The sequence below is a fragment of the Xiphophorus maculatus genome, chromosome 24 (assembly GCF_002775205.1).
Source record: "Xiphophorus maculatus strain JP 163 A chromosome 24, X_maculatus-5.0-male, whole genome shotgun sequence".
Lineage (NCBI taxonomy): Eukaryota > Metazoa > Chordata > Actinopteri > Cyprinodontiformes > Poeciliidae > Xiphophorus > Xiphophorus maculatus.
In genome coordinates this window covers 6,640,936-6,664,090 of record NC_036466.1, presented here as the reverse complement: position 1 = coordinate 6,664,090, position 23,155 = coordinate 6,640,936, and the positions used below count along the sequence as shown (strand labels likewise).

Here is a 23,155-nt window from a genome sequence, read left to right as displayed (position 1 = left end):
TGGTTAGGAAACATACTACGGTGTCTTTAATTCTCCATTCTGGTGATGGCAAAGAAAGAGGTTCTTAAAAGTCTTTTTCTAACAACATCCAGTGTTTTGTGTTGTTAAAAAGTAAACAGATTGAAAAGATAACCGAAGAACATATACACACACATTCTCACCACAGATATCCAGGGCAAAACAGATGAGTGGATAGAAGAAATTGGGCTTCAGCTGAAAGCTCTATTCACTACTGTTTCGTTGTTAGCTTCTTTTACTCCATCCCATTTCTTTCCCCTTTTTCCATTTACCTGTTCTTTGTTTGATTTGTTTTTCCTCTCCCTTGTCTCCCTCTATCCCTTTTCACCTGACGTAAGATCAGAGCAGGGGATATTATTTGGTTTCTAACACCCTCTCCCTCGGCAACGCCATCTTTCTCTCCGTGATTGGCAGGCGGGGAGGTTTAGGTGCGCTAATGTAGGGCAGGCAGAGGCTTAGCTTGGAGAGCAGATAGCATCGCTCACCGTCTTTAGTATGCCACGGCGGCTTTGCTTTCCCACACACACACAACCTGACGCAGAGCGTGGCACATTTCACTCATGGCTTGGGGCTTGTGGGGCCGTGAAGGAGCGAGAGGGTGGAGGCTCATGGGGGTGTGTGTGGGTGTGTGTGTGGGGAGGCTCTACCACACACAAGTCGACATAAACTCTTGAAATCTTTGTCCAAATCACATCCCAGAGGATGGAAGTCAGAAAAGGGTCTTCCGTCCCTCTCCACGCCTCTCTTCCATCTCCTCCCTTTTTCCTCCCTTCATCAGCCAGCGATCGGCCTGCTCACACGTGAAATTAAAGGCAGAGGCTGTCTAATCCAGCTAGGGGAGAAGCCTTTTCCCAGAGGCTCCCACGGCAGAGCCTGGCATCTAAACCCCGTAGGGAAACGGGCTCGTAAAAATAAGCTAAAGTGGATGACAATGCTAAACTCAAAGACTGTTCAGCAGAAAAAATGGGAAAATGAAAGTGAAGAAAGGGAAAATTTAATTAAGTCTTTAAATTTATAATGAAGCATCTTATTTTAGGAACATAAATTACCCTGCACTGATGTTTTGTTCCCCGCTAGGCACTGAGGGTCTGGGCTTCACCGTGGTCACCAGGGACACCGCAGTCCATGGGCCGGGGCCAATTCTGGTTAAGAACATCCTGCAACGAGGCGCAGCAATCAAAGATGGCCGCCTGCAGCCTGGAGACCGCATCCTGGAGGTAAAGCACGCATTGGGCATCAACCCTTTTATCTAGAGCACATGTGTCAAACTCCAGTCCTCAAGGGCCGCTGTCCTGCAACTTTTAGATGTGCCTCTGCTGCACCACACCTGAATAGAATAATTAGGTCATTAGCAAGGCTCTGGAGAACTGATCTACACAAGGAGGAGGTAATTAAGCCATTTCCTTCCAGCATTTCGTACCTGTGGCACATCTAAAAACTGCAGGACAGTGGCCCTCGAGGACTGGAGTTTGACACCCCTGATCTAGAGGAACAGAGAACAGCAAAAGTAGAGAAAATAATCATATGACTACGTTTTTAGTTTTTAAGAGATTACTTGCAAAACAACTTATATGATTGAACAAAATGACCTACTGTGTAAATATTTGCTCTTGAATGATCTCGTATAGGTGAATGGAGTGGATATGACTGGCCATACCCAGGAGGAACTGGTGGGCATACTGCGCAGCACCAAGCAGGGAGAGATGGTGTCTGTGCTGGTGTCCCGGCAGGAGGACGTCTTCCTGCCCCGAGAGCTGGTAATGGAGAGAGAAAACAACATGCATGTCCTGCTGTAGCTTCACACCGCTGCGTTTACCGATCATTCCTCATCCTGGGTGTGCTTCACGCTTCCTTCCACTCTCTCTCTTTTTCTTTTTTCTTTTTCCTTATCTTCATCTGTGAATGTTTTTATTTTTTCATGCATTTCCTTCACATTGTGCCTTTTCCCTTACTTTCTCCCAAAGGAGAAAACCTCTTCATGCCCTTTCGCCCCACACATGGACACATTCAAACCCACCCGGGCCACGCTCCGGCCTTCCTGTCCCCCTCTGGTTTGTTGACACAGAGATGGCAAAGGAAGGCACGCAGTCACGGAGGAAACACGGGGAGCGTGTCCTCACTTTTTGACATGCTTGCTGACAGTTTACCTGTTACCGCTGAGGGTGTGGAAGGTCAGCGTCGCAGGGTGACATTTAATAAATAAACACCCTTTAAAACATATATACACACACCCCTTGAAACTCTCTGGCTCACTATAAACGATGTTTTCACTTCCTCCCGCCCGTCTGTCCTCTGTGGTTATCCTGAACACTTCAAAGCTCTCTGAGTGGGACTTTGTAGTGACTGATGCATATTCACACCTACACAGACACACAATCTCCAAGTCCTTGATAAAAACTTGAACACAAGTGCTCTCTCTCTCTCTCTTTTGCTCGCTGACACACATGCACGCACAGATGAAAACACCACGTCTTTTTAAACAGCTAAGTTACTGCTTCCCAAAATAGTTTGCCCTCATTAATGGCCCGGCAGTCTTGGCATAACAAGTGCACTTTGAAGAGCCTCATTCTAACACTTGCTGGTATTTGTGCATATGAGAGAGAGATTTAAAGAGGAGTGGAGGGAGGTAGATGAGGAGAATAAGAGGAAGCTGAAGCTGCTTTTGCCCTCGTGAGATCTACCCCTCATCTTCCTTCAGCTCGGTCCTCAGATTCAGAGATGTTAGGATGGGCCCCCCCAAGCACACACTGAAACACTTTTTTTTAATGTCACCGTATTGAAAAGTGCAAAGGATGTGGGAAGCATTACAGGGAACGATAATCGCATGCAAACACACGCCCTACTTAAAAAGATGAAAAAAAAGGACAGTTGGGCTTTAGCCCTCAAAATATGCCAAGCCTACCATTTTCAAATCTGATCAATATTCAGTTCAAAATCCGTTACCAATGTACATCTAGGAAGCAGAACTTGGAGATCAATAACTAACTATATGTCCAGTTAAGACAATTAGTGATAGATAAGGACTTTAAGTTCATAAAATGGAGATTTATATGGCAATTTATCCAATGAGCAGAAGGAAGTCGAGAAAAATGTCTTGTAGATCTAACAAGCTTTTACCATGTGGATAAATTTAAAAGCTGCATGTATGCTATGTATTTTCATTTCTGAAATTTGAAACAATATAACTGGCATCTTTGGCTTGGACATAATCTCTGCTTGAGTTCCAACCAGCATTTTTATTCTGACACATGAGTCAAAGGTGCAAATATACACCTTGAAAATGAACTGAAAAAAATGAAATATAGTTGTTTGTGTCAAACCCACAAAATACGCCATGTAATATTTTATTTTTTATTTTTGTGATCCAGTTTACAACATTCTTTTTGTCTTCAACTATACATCTCACACATTCCCAGAGATCAAAAATTCATGGTAGAACATCAAGAGATTTTTTCCAATATAGAGATTTTTAAAAATGATGACATAGAGACCCATTTTCTATGGATCTTGTAGAAACATCATCGTTTCATGGACAAGAAACCACCACAACAGATTTTATTTCACTTCTTGCATTGTCCTGTCTGTGTTTTTTTTAATCTTTAAGTCTCATAAATCTCACAGACATAGTGGACAAAGATTGTTTTCAGAACAGATGAAAAATATTAGTTTTAATAAAATATTCAGAGTTGTGAAGCTGGGGTCTTGGAAAACATCCACCTTCCATTGTGTTGCCAATTATGGAACCACAATTTTACTCCTCTGCCTATCCTTGTGCTCAGTATTTAGTGCCAAAATAAAAATGGCTTCTTATTCTACCTAATGATCGGCAGCTAATGGAAATGATTTTGGTGTTGCGTCATTTTGTATCCCAGAGAAACAAAGTCCCGGATTATGAATGTGAGGTTTCCGGGATGATATTAAAGTAAAATGTAACAGAAATGCTTGGGTGCAAATAATTGTGCCATCTATTGAAAACTAATACCACTTTGCATGTTATTTTTCCCATTGTTTAAATACAGTATATTAATATCAAAAGGGTTGTATTATTCAGTTAAAGAAAAACTGCTACAACAGTCAAACATACCTTTTTAAAGGCTTCTTACTCTGTATCATTAGTGCCTGCAAATTAATTAGTGTGTGTACATTTTTTTGACATCTAATAATGTAGTTTTGAGGTTGTAATATCAAGGAAAAGCACTCACAATTTGGCCATATCCCAGTCCGTATTTGTTCAACTAAATCAAGCAAATAAGCTCATTACTGTAGTTTAACATGAAGTCTCTGTTGAGATTAATGGCTTTCTCACAATGATTCGTTTTCCTTGGCTAACTTTACTAACGCTGCTACAAATAATAAATGTGCAGCCTGAGCTAATGGAATCAATCAAGGTCTAATTTTCTCTTCTGCTGGATCATGTTTTTTTCCGTCGCAGTCAGAGTAAATAATACCAGATAAAAACTTGAATAAATTCTGGAAAACCACATCTGAACTGTGTTTAAGGGAAAGGTTTGTGCTGGTACTTGTATCCCTGACTGGTCACAGCTGGGTTAGCTTGTTATGCACAGTGATTGTATTGGGTGAGCTTTTAGCTGTGATAACCATCAGAATCCCATATGTGATCATTTAGGGTGAGATGCAGAGTTCCTTTTCCTTCTTGAAATAGTTCAATATGGTTTAAGACAACAGTTCAGTCCTCTTAGCTACTCTTCAAAATTAGAAAAATAAGAAATTTTTTTATTCAAATAAAGCAGATCCATGTTTATGGTCAGAAGTTGTGAAATGGCTTCACCAAATCAGCTACTTGAGGAATAGCTGGAGTTAAAAACAGCCAAAAATGTCAAAATTACTAGAGACGAGGACCTACATTATCTTTTCAACATACAGATAGAAAAATAAGGGGGAAAACAGATAGGAAAAAAAAATCTGTTTGCTAATTTAAATTGCACGCTTAGCTCTTTAAATAAAAAAGTAACATGGCTGCTAGAATCCACTCGTTTATCTTATTTTGGGGGGCCTGACACGTTTTAAAGCCAAATGTAGCTGCAGCCGCCAAGATATTTCACTCGAGACAAAAGCGGTTGCATCAGGGATGACCAGAAGACGTTCATATTAATCCTCAGAGGAAATCTGAGTGTTTGCGCAAAATTTCACTGCCAACTGTTTAGTATTTATTGGCATATTTTAGTCTGACATTTACATCTCAAAAGCTCTGCAGCAAGTGTGACTAATAAGCGATTTGACTGCACTCTTCGTCATCGAACTATAAAGATGCTTCCATTTTAACTGCTGTAGATTTTTTTTTTATCTTTTAGAAATCAAGTAGATTTCAGAGGAACTTTCTGAACTTGATTGATTCATTTCAGTTGTGATCTATAAGCAGATTGAATCACTGAAAGCTCTAAGCAGTCTTCTTTATTCAAATGAATAACAATAGAGCCTGTGAATTAGCCTCATTATAAGGACACAAAAGGCAGCGATTTCTTTTTTTCTTTCTTTGCCACATTCCCTTTAAGTCGTTCTCGCTGTCGAAGTAATTAAAAAGTGATAACTTCTAATCACAACTTCTTTCCTGTCAGCACTTCTGCATCTGCCTCTCTCTCATTCAACACGGCCTCTTTTGTTTCAGGTTTTTATTACGATTGGGGTTTTTGTCAAGTGGATGATGGAAGTGTTTGTGTGAGTGAATGGGGATGGTGGGGGTCAACGCGCACATGGCTGACCCTCTGATGCCAGCAAGACTGGGTCATCTCACAGGAAAGGAAGGGAGGATTCCCCTTTCATCCTCTTCTTTTTATTTTTATTTCCTTCATCCTGTCAGTCTTTGAGTTATTTTTTTTCCTCGCTTCTCTTTCCGCCTAAATTATCCTTCAATCTGTCTTTTTTTTTCCTCTTTATTGTCATTCCTCGTCATCCTGAGGAAAAGGTGTAAAGCTGCGAAGAGGGAAGACATTAATGCGATTAATTGGCAGCTCCGTCGTCGCCGTCATGCGCGGAGAGATCTCATCTTAATTGAATGTCGCTCTCACCACTAATCCTCAGCGCTTTGAAACCCCACATTTAGAAATCCTCACCGACAAAAGCCTCTGTGTGTAATCGCTGTGTATCATCCCCCCCTTCCTCGCATACTCCTCACCACCCACCCTGGGGTTAAAAAAAAGCTCCTTTTTGTCTTCTCATTTGGGTGTTGAAAAGGGTGGCCTCTTCTTCTGACTAAAAGGTTGTTAAAGAGCCATTGCTGAGGGCTAACGATAAATGATGAATGGAGGAGGGGTCCTGGCCACCCAATCTGCCCCCAAGGAAACTGGCATTAGGGGAGTTATTGCAGACTGTGGTTGTGTGTCTGCGAGCCACTTGGTTGTGTAAATACATGGAAATCAGTGGTAAAATACAACAAATAAGCGTTTTTGTTGTACCCCACCATGCTCTGTTTTGGCCCTCTTCACCTTTAGTATATTTGTAGAATAACAGAATATTTTAAACCTCCCACATCGCCACCTGAATCCTCTCAAGTGTCTGTCAAGCAGGGAGGTCTTTTGAAAGCTTCTGGTTTTAAATAACGTCACCCTGAAATCCCTTGTTGATAAAAATAAGCTGTGATTGAAAGTCTCCAATTAGACTGAAGCAGAAAATAGATCCTGAGACTGTTGAGGGACTAATTTTGCCTGATTAATCTTATTTTCTTGGCAAATGTATTGAACACCATGTGAAGTGAAGGTTCCTATTGTCAAAGTTAGATGGTATCAGCAAAAAGACCTGCAGAACTTTCTGTTTTCAGGAGTGATTTTTTTTTAATTAATTTTTTTATGTATGTTTGAAGTTGATCTCTGTTTTTCATTACTTGAAGGATCTGGCTTCAGACATTCTGGTCACTTTCTATTTTTCATTAGAATATGACGAGTAGGAGCCTCGATTATAGAAGATGAAATAAAATTTAAAAAAATGTTGGCATTCTCAGATTTTTGCCGTCATCCTTCCATATATTCTAATCTATTGTTCATTCATCTAGTCTTTATTCACTTATCCATTATCCACCCATCCAGTACTGTATATTGTCCATCGGTCCATCCATCCATCCATCCATCCATCCATCCATCCATCCATCCATCCATCCATCCATCCATCCATCCATCCATCCATCCATCAATTTAATTATCCATCTGTTCATCCATCCATTCATTCATTCATCTGTCTGTAGTGTAGTAGGTCTGTACCTCATGTGTTATATCTCTGTCTGCAGTAGGCAGATCTATGCTTTCATTAGATACATCAAAACGTCTGATTTTGTGTCGCAGAGGCCTGTTGGAGGAACTTCAGCTCTTTAACCCAGATAGGAGTGAAGCTTTCACGTAATTACCCAGGATTGGATCATCATGTTTCCCCACTCAAACCCTAAGTTTCCCCTTTGCTGCCTGTCTTCGGCTCTAAACCCAGAGAAAGTTAGTTACTGTTGAAAAATCACAGTACAGTCTATTAGCCTGCAATTAATAAGCACCCACTTGTACAGCAGTGAAAGCGGGGACTAAATGGATCAGTGTGTCACAGCTTCTCAGGATTTTCTTTCGCTCCATTACCTTTAGTGACTTGAGAGCTCCTACTCACACTTTAGGGCCGAGTGTCCCTCCCCGCCTGAAGGCTTCGACAGCCTGTTGTTTTAATTAAGCCGTGGCAGTTCAGAAATAGATCTGACACGAAAAGAGGCTGTAAGATTATAAGCAAACTGGAGTGGGAAGCTCATGTAGCTGTGAGTTTTGCAAAATCATCCAAGAGGACGCGCTCGTCTTTCGGCTTGGCAAATTCTTGGATCAAGGTGTCTGACGTAAGGCTCCTGCAATCCTGTTGGGGCCTCCTCAGATGTGCGACAAGTGGGTATGAGTGCTTTAATGGATATTTGTATATCCCTACAAAATCATACATACACACATGCAAGAACGGTCCTCTGCCTCCCTGAAACGATCGGCGTTGAGGTGAACCCGCTCTTTTCTCAAGGAGACTAAATTGCGCATTAGCAAGCGTTAATGATAGACATTTTACTTTCCTCTCTTTTTTCCTTTCCCCACTGCCCGCCACAGTCATTTTCCTCCCATCAAGTAGCAGTGGATGAGAGGCACGGGTGGGTGAAAGATGTGGAAAAAAGACCTGTAGGAAGTAGTCAGGTGGAGGAGTCAGAGGGTTGAGAGATTTGTATGAAATGCAAAGAGTAAGGGGGAGAAGAAGTGGGTATACCTCAGGGATGGGTTATTACTTTTAAATGCTACTCTCTGCCATCCTTCCCCCTTTTCTTTCCTCCTCCCTCCCCCCGCTGTGCTCCAGGAGGAGGTATGAAAAGGTTATTATGTTTCCTTTAGAAATGACTCTCTCTCCGTCTGCTTTTCATCTCTAAATGGAATAACCTCGCTACAGTAGCTTGCTTTCTTTCTTCCTCCCCGCAGCCACCTTCTATCTGACTATTTAATCCGTCTCTCTCCTCCTTCCTTCATGTTTTCTGGCTTCCTGTGTTAAATATAATCAATGTACTGTTGGCAGACACCTTATCAGCCGCATATGGTGCTCCCACATCAGTAATCAGCTATCGTGCGCGGGGGTTATGATGTTAAGCTGGCTTTAGGTGCGTGGAGTATCAGGTTCAGATTTGTGGCTTGTTTACAAGCTCTTTTTCTTTTCTTTAAAAAAAAAATAAAATATATATATATATATATTTTTTTTTTCAGAAAGGGGAGGAGAGGAGCAGTCAAGCGATGGAGGAAGGAACAGAGCAGCTGATGTACGAGATCCCGCTCAACGAGACGGGCTCGGCCGGCCTGGGCATCAGCCTGAAGGGAAATCGATCGAGGGAGACCGGAGAAGATCTGGGAATCTTCATCAAGTCCATCATCCACGGAGGGGCTGCGTATAAGGTGTGCTGGGAAACAGGCGATCCTAGAAACGTACTGTACCAAACCCGAAGCGTGCAGTTTTAAAAAACAATTCAACTGGTGTCCAAAGCTGCAAAACATGAAAAACCGAGTCTCCCTAAAGTATTAATACTCCTTTTTCGGTCATTTTGCAGACATAAACTACAATATATTCAATAGGCAAATATTCTGTGTTCCAGGATGCAAATCTTTAAGTCAAGTTTATTTGTGTAACACATTTCAGTAACAAGGTGTTGCTGAACAAAACACAATACAGCAACCAATTATGAAACCAGCAAAAATAAATACTTTTTGTCAAATGCCATCGTTGAAATAATCAAGAAAATATAAATCAAATATGTTGATTTATGTTCCAGTTATTAGGAATCAGTAGTTTTTAAGTTTTCTGGAATTTGTTCCAGATTTGTGGAGCATAGAATCTGAATGCTGCCTCTCTAGGTTTGGTTCTGGTTCTGGGGATGCAGATCAAACCAGAACCAGAAGACCTGAGAGATCTGGAGGGTTGATGGAACAGCAGCAAATCTTTGATGTATTTTGAGGCTGAGCCATTACACTGATTTATAAACATTTGAAGACACTGTTGCAGTAATCAGTTTGACTAAAGGTTCCTGTATCAAACAGTTGCATGCAGACAACAAATTGAAACAAGCTGCTCACCTCTAGAAGTTCATAACAGTTGAATAACTTGAAAATGGTGAAACACATGAATTTTGTTAAATATTTAACGTCTAGTCTAAGCTTCAAATGTTTCCATCTTATTCCTTCTGACTCTTCCTCCCTCTTTCCTCTGCATCTTTCTGTTTCCTCTCATCTCCCCCGACTCATTTCCTGTCTTTTTCCGCCGCTGTATCCCTCCTCCCTTCTTGCTTCCCTTGATCTTTGACACCCATTGACCCCTAGCGGCCTTACTGCACAAGCACCGCAGCCGTCTTATCTCTATCACTCAGCACTCTCTCCAACTTCTGAGTGCATCAGGAAAAGAAAAAAAAAACACTTTGGAGATTTCTCCACTTGGCCTCGATACCCGCTCCTCGCCTCAAAACTTCTCCTGCTCCCAGATCTGCTCCGCGCGACAAGCGGGAACAGAGACGACTGTGCCGTTGGAGATAAACGGCTGGTCTGGGATCAGTACAGCCAGACGGCATCAGCTCCCAGAAGCTCCTTTAGAAGTAGTTTTCCGACAGCTGCCGAGGCGGATAGCGTTCAGACAGAACGGCCTAGTAAAGTAAAGATCTCCGGCTGGCTGCAAAACAGGTCTCTGGGATGAGACGGGAGAGAAAAAAAAAAGAGAAGGAAGAAAGGAGCATCATCGAGCTGCAGAAAGAGAGAAAGATAAGCGGGGGCTCTCAGTGGGAACACAATACGGATAAATATGTGTGTGCATCTCCTCCACCGTGTTGATGGATGCAAATGAAAACCAGCTAAGGGCTGTGATGAATCTCTGCGGCGCCGAAGGATCTCCCCTGAGCCTGACTGACACAATCACAGAGACTGAGAGGAAACAGGGCGGAGACGGAGACGAGTCATGGAGAGATCCAACCCATTTCCATTAAGGAAGTTTTTGGGACTGTCAGGCCCCAGGCCTTAATTAGATTAAAAACTTCTTCTAACTTCATCCCTGATCATTCTAAAGACCAGGCTGGGGAGCCAAATTGAAGCCGCCACAGTTTACATGGTGGAGTTTAGATCGGCCTTAAAAAAATCCAACCTTGTGTTGGATGTATTGTAGGATTAAACATGCTACAGAAGCCTGATCAGACGCGATCAATAATTTCGGGTCGGGTTTGGGTCGGGCTATGGCCATAAATCTAAACTCTAACCCAGATGAAACGGTCAGAAACCCGCACAGCTCTGACTAGTTTGAGTTTTTGATAACAGGCAGCAACATGTTTGTGTGCGTTCTCGTTGGTATAGGTTTAAGGTCAGCCAAGGCGGTGCCTGGTTAATGAGTGGGGTCAGAGGTCAGCACTGACCATAATACGGCGCTCATGACTCCACACACTCACTCCAATGCGTCTTGGAGGCTCTTTATCGTTATTATTCCTGTTTTTCCCTCTACCTCCCTGCTTCCATCTCTTCCTCCCTCTGTCCCTGCAGGGCAGCTCTCTGCGTTGCCTCTCTACAAAAGGCTGCTATTTAAAACACTTAGAAGTGATTTAGTGCCCACAGAGGCTATTCCATTAGCTGCTCTATGTATTTATCATGGCTCTCCCGCTCTCAGTAGATTGCTAACTCCACAATTTTCTTGCCTTCACCCACCCTTCTTTCATTTTCTTTTCTATCTCTCAAACACACAGACTTATTTCAGAGCTTTTCTCCAGTTTCTAACTTCACTTTCTTCTTTTAAAACTTAATCAGTGCCTTGTCCCATTTCTCCTATTTTATATTCTGTGTAACAGTAGCAATCTTTACTCCTTCTTTTTGCCCATTTGAGCAGTTTTTATTCTGCAGATATTATCTCATAGTGCATTGCACAAGCATTCACAACCCTGGAACTTTTTCACATTTTGTCCTGTTATAACCACAAACTTCAAGGTATTTTGTTGGGATGTAGCAGTAACCCAACAAAGTATTTAAAATACTTCAAGGTATTTTTAATATGTTTATCTACTTTATAAATTTTTTGGATTAACCAATTGATAAGCAAAGTGTGCTGAAGAGATTTGTTGTTTTTTCAGATTTTGAATCTGGTTGAGCTAATAAAACTATGCTACAAAATTGTAGCTACTTTTGCTCTGTGGCATGAAAAGCCACAATTATCTTTCTACTGCAGATGCGATAAAAAACATCATAAACGGAGCAGTGGTGTTGCTTTAATAAGACATTTAATTTCTCCACAACAGGACGGCCGGTTAAACGTAAACGACCAACTGATCGCTGTAAACGGCGAGTCGCTGCTCGGGCGCTCCAACCACGCCGCCATGGATACGCTAATTCGGTCCATGTCGTCAGAAGGGAACATGCGGGGAACCATCCAACTCGTGGTCCTCCGGTCACCCAGACAGGTGAGGTTAAAATTGTTTCATAGTGTTGCTGAAAACTGCTGTATTCCTGTCTGAATAAATCTGTTTTTACAGCATATTCTTCTGTAAAAAGAAACACGGATGCAAAGAAATTCACTGTGTAGTTCTGTGAATTAAAACAAATCATGGTGTTATGACAAATTAATGCAGCCATGTTTGAATTTTAAAAAGAAGTGTACTCTATAATAGCTGGATATACCTCTGCCACTTCCCTCTGCTTTGAAGCTCTGTAAATGTGGGGCATCATGTTAAAATTTCCACATCTTCTGCTCTTACTTTTCGTCTGGTGACTTTTATTAAATGAAACATTCAGCATTGCTTATGCATTATGAAATTCTCAGCTGCTTCTGTTCAAAGACTTCGTGTTAGAAGTAAATACTGCTGTTTTGGCAGGAAAATTTGTAATATTTATAATTAAGCTGAGAATCATGTTGCTTGTTATAGTTTTAGACTTAAAAAATGCAACTAAAGCCTAGATATTAGCCAGCTGTCCTACATGTTGGTTAGAAATTTGACATATTACACAACCCGAAGAAAAAAAAATATCTGGCTGTATTTCTTTCCTCAAAATAAAAAAGTCATTCTTTTGCCCATTGCTGGATACTTCTGGGTAAAAATAATGAATGAATGTTTTTTGGTATATTTGATTAGTTAGATCCTGGAAAGTTATTTTATTATTTCTGTTCATTTTGATGATATCTGCTATTGAAGACTGAAAATTCAGTTTCTCAGAAAATGTTAGCGTTTCTTAAAATATGTTGCTTCAAATGCTGACTGTCCACAGATTTCTGTTTTTTTATTGTTGGAAAGTGAAGTGGAGGGAAAAATGCAGGAGGAAAGCGTCACAGTCACTGCATCAGGAAATCTTGACACTTTCTTGCCCAGCTGACATTGCCTTAAATAATCAAACTAACAGTTTTGTAATAAGGTATAATCTAAAGTTTGATTGAAAGCCTAAGTTTATATAGCATTGTTTATAGTCGAAACGAGATATTTAAAGATAATAAGACAGGCATGTTCATCTTCTCACTGTCTGAAGTTAAATCAGACTCAACTTTTCTTGTCTAAGGTTGATTAGAATTACCACAATTATTTGTATTTGGAAAGTGGCAAAAATTTTAATAGGAACATTTTTTGGAGATTTTTTTCTGTATCTTTATCGAACCAGTCAGGAGTACAGAATGTGTGTAAGAGACATTTCATAGGATACAATTTAGCTATATTTTAGTTTACCTTGTCCCTGTTGTCGAATGTAGATATTATGAATAACAGTAACAAATATCACAAAATAGGAAATTGAAACTGTCTTCTTTACTTTATGTATATCATTTTTGTCACCAAAGCGGTGCTGGAAAAGTTTGAAAACCTAAAAAGGTTTACACATATTTAACATTTTTACGTTTTTCCAGGGCGGTAGCGGCAACTCTGCAACAAGAACAGCAACAAACTCCAACCATCAACCCAATGTGAAAGCCGGTTCCAGCAATCAGGTACGGGTGGGTGACCTCTGCCAGCTGCAGCCTGCTCCACCTCACCGCTCCTCCCTCCTCCTCCCCACGCTCAGGCGGCGAGCGTCCGAGCCGCCGCCTCATAGCCACAGGCAGCGCTGCAGACAACGGCCGGGGGAGACGCACACCAGATACACGTATGGGCCCAAACATGCGGACACATGTCAGGGTTTCGATGCTGAAAGGAGGAAGGCACACCAGTCGAACACGATGAATAAGTTTGAGTTCGTCTCCCCGGGCAACTTAAACAGGGAAGGGGATGAGTCCGAACAGAATCGCAGCCACGTGTTTGCAGACACACAGGGTCGCATCAGAATCGATAACGCTCAAAGCAACGCAGTTAAGTCCAGACACGCACGCAGCCGCACGCTGGACGACGTTCAGGGCCGCAGTTACATTGAAAACATCCGAGCAATGGCGGGACAGATGTACGGGGCCCCGCCCTCTCACAGCAGGAAGGGCAGCCACAGTCACACCAACAGAAACACACACTCGCATAACGATGCTCACAACCGTGTCACCATGCAGGCAGCTCTCAGACGGACTCTGAATTAATACATTTACAAAAAAAACTCCAGGACTGGATTAAGTTTGCATTAGTTTCATTCGTATGAACTCAGGAATAATATGAATGTAAAGTTTTCTGTTTTTTAGTTTTCAATCATGTGATCTCTGTGCCAACTCCACAAGATGTTGCCTGGTGCTTCTCTGACTGCTTCTCTTTTCTGTCATATTGCTTTAACAATTACACTTTACTGGGTTTTCTTCTGACTGTATGGCTTGTTTCTACCTTTCTCATATTTTTTTTACAAAAATCTTTTTGCTTTCCTCTCACCTTCTTGTTTCTTCTTTAAATAAAGCCAATCTGAAGCCTCCTGCATGCCTGTCTGTCTGCTTTTCTGTTTGGTTTTCAGATGCTTCCTTCTGCCTCTTTTCTGTTTGTAAAATGATATTGGGTTTTCTGATCCTTTATCTTCTCACCCTAGTCTCTCGTTTTTGTTTTCCCCCCCTCTTAGTCATGTTTGGCACCTGCTTAATTACAACTTGATGCCAAATTCCCATTGGGAAATAACCCTAACCTAAGAAAACCCAAAGATATTCAAGTCCATTGGTGAATGATGAATATTTTATAAGACTTTCTGATTTAGTTGAACAATTAATGAGTTCAGCCTGTATTAATAATGTAATGAGATCAAAACACATTAAGTTATTAGCTCTATTTACAACCACGAATCAGAAAGTATTGAAACTTTAGAGATGCAAATACTAATTAACTTATGGGGGAATGTAGACTTGAGGGGAAACAAGGAGTGGTTTCATATGGTCATATATAAAAAACATTGAATAAAATCAAAATGTTATTTTTTGTCAATTCAGAAAGTGAAACTCGTATGTAGACAAACTGATCTATTAAGTGTTTATTTCTGTTAATTTTGATTATTTTGGCTTAGAGTTTTAAAAAAGGAAAGAACAAGAAAATTTGAGCATTTCATATTCTTACCCAAACATGCAAAAGACAGTTATTGACACCCTCTACAAGGGTAAACAATTAAAGGTGTCACTAAAAAATGGCTGTACAGCGTTCTATATGTAAGCATTTTAATAGAAAGTTGAGTGGAAGGATAAAGGTGTGGTAGAAGAAAAGGCTCATTGACAGTTTGAATAATTGCAACCCTGAGATAATTATTAAACCCTTCAAAAAGTTTTTAAGTTCCTTGACAGAAGTCAGTGTGAGAAACTTTAAACCTTTAACAAATATTCTTACTTTATCTTACTACTTCATAAACAAACTTGAAATATCTCAGCTTCTCAATTTTTATTTCATAAAATAATCCTACACTGATCACCGTTGACATCACCTGCCTGAGAGGACGTCGAAGACCTGCTCGCTCCGCCCGATCAGGTCAAGCCGTCATGACAAACGGGAGAAAACGGTTCCGCCTCTCCGCTGAACTCTGCGCTGAACCCTGAATGATTATTTCAAAAGCTTAAAAGGAAGCGTCACGGCAGCTAAAGCAGATGCTCGGTAATAACGTGTGGAAGCCAGTAGTGAGATGAGAGGGCTCCTGGGCCGACTGGGGTCGACCTGCCCCACTTTAGCGCTTACATCTCATCTGTGGCTTGTGTTTGTGTCTTTGTTAGTCATTCAAGCCGGTGGATAAATGCTCTCAAGCACAGTTCAAGGTTCAGCTCGGATCTGCATGGCTTTATAGGAGCGTTTGATGAAAACCCCCTCGATTGTCTGGAGCAGAAACATCTAAATCTTCCTTTAGGCACCCAGTGTCTTGCAAAAGACAAGAACGTGCTTTAATGTTTTTATTTCTGACTATTTGTTAGAGCAACACAAATTGATGCATGATAAAGTGAAGGGAAATGTATAATTTGCAAAACGTTTTAAAAAGAAAAAGAACAAACAGCATTTTTATTTTTTTTATTCCTGAACTTTTCTCACATTTTTTCATTGTGTACATGAAAAATTCAACCCTTTTTGAATTTTATTGGGATTTAATTAGATAGAGCAACACAAAGAATTGTGCAGCCGGATTTGGATAGATAAATGTCACAATTTTCAGACTTTTTTTGTTATTGAAAACCTGAAAATTCTTGCTCATGTTACTTCAATATCCCAAAAAAAATCCAGTATAAACAGCATAATAGATTTGCATCATAAAGGTGTGTTGCAGATATTAAACACTGCTCTGCACAGTGAAGCATGGTGGTGGCAGCATCATGCTGTAGGGAATAATTCAGAAGTTGCAAAGGACTTGGGACTGGAGGTGAGGCTCCTCTTCTTCTTGTGTGTTCTAGCATTACAACAGCCTAGTCAAAGTTCCTGCCTAACTCTAAATGGAACTAAAAATAAATAGATTTTGTATTTATTTATGTATTTTTTAAAGGATTAAGCTTAAAGGGGTCACAATACAAATTCGCAGACTGACATTCAGTTTTTTTTATTTGCAAAGAAAAATTAAAATGGCATCGGATTTTCTTTCCGCTTCACCATTTTTTATTTTTTTCTGTGGCCTGCCTCATAAAAACCCAATAAAACACATCAATGCTTGCGTCATGAGAAAATGCGATGAATGCTTATCGCTATGCATTTATTCGTCTCATTTAGAAATAGGAGAGCTCAAATTTTTTGACAGATAAAGAAACATCAAGACATCTTTCTCTACCTCCAACATAAACCTCTTTAATGCTACCACCCCCCTCTCTCCCGCCTTATTGTTATGGGATTAAGATATCTGACTGGCTGTCTGCCACTCTGCTTCAAAGGCCTCCGACTGAGGGATGGATGGGAAGATGGAGGGATAGCTGCGGGGATGGGAGGGGCCGTGGGGGCTATCATAGGATTTATGTCGCTGACAGATGCAGGAGGACTGTCAGAAGTTGGTGTGTAAATGCTTCCTGCTCACATATGAAGCCAGAGTGATTGACAGCGGAGTGATATGATGGTATATTAAGATGTTCGTGCCGCTAATGAAACCCCAGGGACAGCATGACACTGCAGACGCTCCCCCACCCGCTGGTTTGATACCTGGAAGCTACTAGAACGTCTTCCCTTACTCGGCAGCGTTTCTTAGGTTTACGTTTAAATAAGTGTGTGCAAGAGGTTGGTGGGGGTCTGTGTATTTTCCCGTCTATTTGACCAGAAAAATCTGCTTTCATCTTCCAGCAGCACTGATTCCCTTCAGCTACCTCAGTCTGTGAGCAGGGGGGTCCTTTGTAGAGCTTGGTGGCTGTTTGATAATATGCCTGTCAACGCTCTCAGGAGTTGTTCTTTTTTTTTTTTTTTACATTTTGTGGATATTTGAATTCAAACATTAAAAGAAATGTCATATTTAGATTTGAGAATTTACAGCGACTGTTCCTGCATCAATAGCAGCTTGACTGTTATGTGATTTCTTTTGTGTGTGTGTGGTTTTTTTTTTTTTAAATGGAGCATAAATTTTTGTTTGGACAATTGGATTATTTTCGCACAACTTATTTTCATCTTGATTGCACTCGTTTGTCACATGAACAGCAGAGATCGTAGATGAAAAACAAAATTTTAAATCACTGTCCGTTTCAGTAGGTTTTTATTCATTCTAAAGTCAGTTTTGATTTTCGTTTGGATTCATTGTCTTGAAATCATCCAATTTGCAACTATCTTCAAAATAATGTGAAATAATTCAAATTAGTCCTCCTTAGCAGTGAAACAGTGCCGCTCCATGATGCTGCCACCATACTGATTCTATTTAAATTCAACACAGCTGAAAATGACCAGAATTTGTTTTGAAGCCGAGTGCCAGCAGATCGTTAAATAGACGTAAACTCTACAGTTTCTGGTCCAATAATCAGAGTTCTGCTCAAGTCGCTGAAGATTTTTTGCAAAAAGTCACAACTGTTGCAAAAAAACGGTTATTTTCCCATTTTGAATATAAAAGCCTATCATCCAGTCCTGTGGGTATGATCTGAACTCGCTTTGAATCTACTCCTGGATGCCGACTCATCATCAATTTTTCATGCGACACAGTTTTAGAGCCGTTCTGTTCTTTTGTTGACAGGAGCCGAGTCCCTCCGGTCCCACCAGAACCGCCAACCCGGAGTCCGCCATCAACGGCGGCGGTCACACGCCAGCTAAGACCATCGGCCACGGATACGACGACTCTCGCAGCGGTGAGCGCACAGCGGCGCGCTCTGTTTGTCCGCCTGAACCGTCAACACTCGGCGTGTTTGTGTGCTCCCGTTATCTGCTGCTGGGAGTGTACTCACGCTGTTTGTCTGTGTGTGTTGGCCCGCTTCCGGGACATGTGCGTGCGCCCGTCCTAAACTCTCCGAAGCTGTTCACCGCTGTTGCCGTCCTCTGCATTTATTTTACTTCTCTGAGCTCCTTCTCTGCATCTCTTTTTAGACCCATGCTTGCATATTTATAGCAGGAGAAAGAAAGGAAGTCATTAACTATGTTTTTCTGATGCTCCCTTTTCATGTGCAAAAGATCTGACCTTGGAATCATTACCCCGATGAAACGGCTCCTAAGTGGGCCAGATTTGCATAAAGGGTATTATGCAGCATGAATGCTGTTGTGTTAATAAGAAAGGAAAAAAAACAAGGACTAACAAACTGGTTTGAATTCGTTCTTTTCCTCTTTCTCTTCTGCACACTGAAGCATTAGAGCAGGGAAAAGGCTTACAGGGTTATTGCATGTGTGCTTCAGGAGTACATGGGAGCTTTTATTTTCCTTTAATGCAAAGCTCTTTCATTATGCGATAAAGGTGAACATAATGGTCTATACAATATGTAACGGTAGAAGCAACAATTGAGTGCGCATTAAGCTTTTATTGCCTTCCAGCCTGATGTTAGAGGTAATTCAAGCAGCTTTACCTTTGATATAGCAGGAAAGCAATAAAGAGAAATGCCAAAAATAGATGAAAAGTACACAAAATAAACAGTTAACAGCTTTTTTTGGTTTGCTCAGACAACAGCTTTGATTTGCATCCTGATGTTTTGTTTTCAGCTCCAACCGCCGCCAACGGCAACTACGCTCACTACAGCATCGACGATGACGAGCAAGGCTTCCCCCCGCCGCCCTCCCCTGGTTCTGTGGAGGAGATGAGCAGAGACCTGTCGCTACCTCCACCCTACCACAGGTAGCCTCCTCATTTCACATGGGGAAACACACGGCTTCTAGTCTGGAACTCGGAGTTTCACAAATTTCAAGAACATCTCATCCATCCTGCAGGAAATTTTTGACGAAATATTTTAATTTTCACTTAAAAAATTTCGCTAAAGAACTGAAAACTAACATCTGATTCTGCAAAACTGTCAAACTGTTGATAAAAAAAAATGTGTACACACCAATCTGCATCAACAACAAATCGTATGTCATTATTCCAACTATTACAGTATTAAGGTCAGCATAAATACATGATTCTATCATGACTTAATGTGCAGGCAGATGATTTTTTCTCTTGTGTTCTTTGGAAGAGTCATAAAGTTAAATATTGATAGCTATTTATATGTGTTACATACGTAGAAGCAGGAATATGTCTTGAGTTGGAAGAAAAAAAACAACGTAAAAGTATCCTAGTTGTTGTCGAAGGCTGCATTCATACAGCAGGTCATGATGCTCAATTTTGTTTTTGCGACAATTCAATTTTTTTAAGTGTTTGTGTGGTTGGTGACACCAGAAGTTAAAACTGGATTTCAGCAGTGCAATCATTTGTTCTTTCTGAATTGGGCTATGTTCACACAGCAGGGGAAAGTGACCCAAATCTGCTTCTTTTACCCATATGCGACCTATATCCGGCTTTTTCACGGCCCAATTCTGATCTTTTCACCCCCCAAAAAATACATTCTGAGCCACTTTTAGATGTGGTATAGATCATATTATCCGATTGTTTTCAGTCTGGGTGCTCTTGTCGCGTTTTATCTGGCTTTTATGTCATTGATGAGAGACATGCATCATAATTCTGCGCCGGCAGAAGCCAGACCAGACGTAAACAATGGCTGAAAATTATAATTATGAACTTATGAATGAAGTCTGTCACTGAAGCGCATCACACCACAATCGGCTCTGACTAGAAACAGAGAAGTCAATGCTCCACAAAAGGGTGTTGTTAGTTGTGCTTTTTTTTTTCTTTCCTTGTTTATCAGCGTCCTACGTCTTGTCCTGATCTTGTGACGATACCGTCGGCTACCGCTGCTGAATAAACTTTAAAGTCAATCCATTAACGGCTCCATCCATCATCACTTCCGCAAACGGAGCGCTGCTGTGTGACATCAACGTTCTTCTTCTACACAAAGCGTTCACACAAAAGTCTGATTACGTTTGGGGTTATTTAGTAGTATGAACGACAAATAAAAAAATCAGAATTGAGCAGTGAACTAATGGGATGCTGTGACTGGTTTTGCAGAGAGGAGCCCAGCATGCCCGCAGCGTTCTACCCAAGCAGCCAGTTCATCAAGGAAAAGGACAACGTTCCTCGCAACAGAACCTCCAAGAGCATGGACCTGGGTGAGCTCCCCATCACTTCCCACTGATACTGTTGCCTCCGCTCATCACGACCCAGCCAGACATACTGGTTTCATCTTCGAGCCGGACTCCAAATGGCGATCACATGCTTCTTATCAGCACATTGCTTTGTTGTGATATGTGCTCTGCTCCCATTATCCCCCAGCCTGGCGGGGATTTGACCTCCTGAACTCTTAAGCCCGGGAGGCTTTCTGACAAAACTGGGAGAGCATGTGTGCTCAAAGTAATGTGTGTGTCGCCTGTGAATGAACCGGACGAGGTTTCTAATCATTTTTGCAGCGTGTGTGTGTGGAAGTTGAGAATGACACCGCTGATTTCCTTGTATTAACCCAAGCTGACCCTTCCGTTTCTCCTACTGTCATTTATCCTCCATCTTTGTTTTCTTCTCTTTCACATTTCTTGTTTTTCTTTATTCCTGCTCTCTGATATTTTTTTGTTTTGCCTCCCTCTTCATCTCTGTTTATCTCTCCTTTTCTTTCAGCAGATGACTTCATTTCTCTCGCTCTCCCCTATCTATTTCTTTCTTCTCTGCCTCGGTCTGATTTCCAATCCCGGTTCATTAGGTTCAGTGGATTGGCTTTCTTCCTGCAGCACACCCCTCTGCCACCCAAGCTGATTGGCTTTCATTATGGACAAGGGTGGTCTGCACACAAACACACACGCTCGCACACGCTCCGCTTTATCCCACTGAGGACCCACTCCACTATCCGTCACCCCTCTACGGCTTCTATCTCCATCTCTGGCCGTCCTCCATTTCAATCCCTTTTTTTCTGTTATCAGTTCCCTTCTATTCATCTTTTTCTTTTCTAAAGTACTCGGAGATGAAAAAAAGTGGTTAGCTGGGCTTTGTGTGCGTGTGCATGTGTGTGTACAGGCGTCGCTGACCCTGCTTGGACAGGTTTTATTTAAGGAGACAAATGCGTTTTTCTCCTCAGAAGAGGTTCCCACATGTCAGTCCTTACGGTTGCGTGTATCTGAGCTCCAGTCGTGCCGTGCAGCAGGTTAGCTTTTTTATTAAACACCACTTGACACGAGGAGGTGAGCAGCTTTTATTGACCCTGGATGCCTCGGCGACGACGACTGTTGACTCAGAGGCTTTGCTGACTCCAACTCTCTGTGCTAAACACCACAGATTGGATCCAGTAAAGCTTAGCTCTTTCCTCTGCACTGAGTAGAGTCTTTAGCTCATAATTGTAAAAGGTAAAACATAACTTTTAAAGAACATCTAATGGAAAACTCGTCTTTTTTATTCCCTCATAATGCATTTTAGCCCCATAAAGCTTTAGGAAAATGCTTTCTGGATTCGCTATAGGACGTTTGAAGTGCACAGAAAGAGCAATGACTCATGATTTTATCTTGAGAAGCTATTGAATGAAACTCACTTGCTTTTAGTTTTAGTTGGTCAATATTATGAAAAAAACTCTTTTGTTTTAAAATCATTCAGTTGACTAAAATCTACATGTTAGAATCGCGGTCTAAATGGTTGACACACATTGTTTGCCTGAAAGAAAGATGAGGGAATCTGCTCTAAGCAGAGTTTATGATTTATTTCTACCTACATCCCTTAATGCAGAAACACCAGCGTAATCCAGTTTGACTATTCTGTTTAATATAAAGCAGCTGACTGGAGGTTAAAGGAGGGATTTTATATTGTACCCTCCCACTACAGCAGGAGGACCCAAGTTGGCTGCTGGCCATGCAGACTTTTATCTTCTCCTCAGAAAATGAAGTTTGTTTTATTATCTGACAGGGTCATGCAGCCTGGAAGACTTTTTTCCTCTCCAAAACTTTGAAACTATTTAATTTTATTTTATCTGATACTCACAGCACACAGGAAATTCTTTTTTTTTGTTGTTGTTGTCTTGCATCACACAGGTGTTTTAAATTTCCTCTGTTCTGTTGTTTTGTTTGGGTCCCACCAAATCTCTACTGCTCTCATTTCTCCATCTCTCTAATATTGTCCTCCTCCCATCCCTCCCGCCTCCCTCATCTGTCCGCTGGGAAAATTGGCCTTCATAAAAAATGAAAAGAATTATTTAAGAGAAATAGCTGCCTAATGAAAACCTATTATCGTATCCCAGGGCCCACCTAAGCCTTGTTGCAGGTGGGAGCGACGGCTCCTTTTTCTGTCTCCCTTTTTATCATTTCTCTCATTGTCTCATCTTTATCTGCTCTCGTTTTTCCTCCTTGCTTTTCGTATATTTTGCTTCTTTTTCATTTCCTCTTCGCAGCGTGCGCCGTCGCTCGTGCGCCGAGTTATGCAGGGATTCATTTCCAGCATTATGAACCAGTAAAAGCCAATTGTGGAGAGACACAAAGCCCAGGAACGGCCCGAGTGCCGCTTTGTGTTGCAGAATATATTCCCTGTATTATAAAGGTGTGTTTTCTTTTTGTCCTAGTGGCCGACGAGAGCAACGTTAGATCGCTGGTGGGGCAGAGAAACGGTGAGTGGTTTCTAAACAAACATTCCCTTTATTCTTCCTCTTTCTTGTGGCTCTCTCCTCCCTCCGCCGCTGCTCCAGCTGACACAGTTGAATTGTGAAGCACTTAGTGTGCGAGCTCTTGCTGCTTTCCAGCCGTCCGGGTCAGGAAGCCCACAGCGTTCCATCCTCGCCCAGCTGACAGCGGCCGTGTTACATCACAATTGCTTCGGCTGCAGTTATTTGTTCGCACTCGGTT

At 41.5% G+C, this 23,155-nt stretch overlaps 1 protein-coding gene across 2 annotated transcripts in view; it reads left to right on the top strand.

The window, feature by feature from the left end:
* The window catches only part of LOC111607616 (partitioning defective 3 homolog B-like), a 149,354-nt gene that overhangs the window by 57,578 nt on the left and 68,621 nt on the right, over positions 1 to 23,155 (top strand). For both annotated transcript variants that reach the window (XM_023329599.1, XM_023329600.1), the window contains 9 exons: positions 1,096 to 1,235; positions 1,647 to 1,775; positions 8,727 to 8,912; positions 11,774 to 11,935; positions 13,363 to 13,443; positions 18,009 to 18,120; positions 18,959 to 19,091; positions 20,358 to 20,458; positions 22,876 to 22,920. In XM_023329599.1, the coding sequence (XP_023185367.1) occupies positions 1,096 to 1,235; positions 1,647 to 1,775; positions 8,727 to 8,912; positions 11,774 to 11,935; positions 13,363 to 13,443; positions 18,009 to 18,120; positions 18,959 to 19,091; positions 20,358 to 20,458; positions 22,876 to 22,920 (1,089 nt within the window). The remainder of the gene's footprint in view (positions 1 to 1,095; positions 1,236 to 1,646; positions 1,776 to 8,726; positions 8,913 to 11,773; positions 11,936 to 13,362; positions 13,444 to 18,008; positions 18,121 to 18,958; positions 19,092 to 20,357; positions 20,459 to 22,875; positions 22,921 to 23,155) is intronic.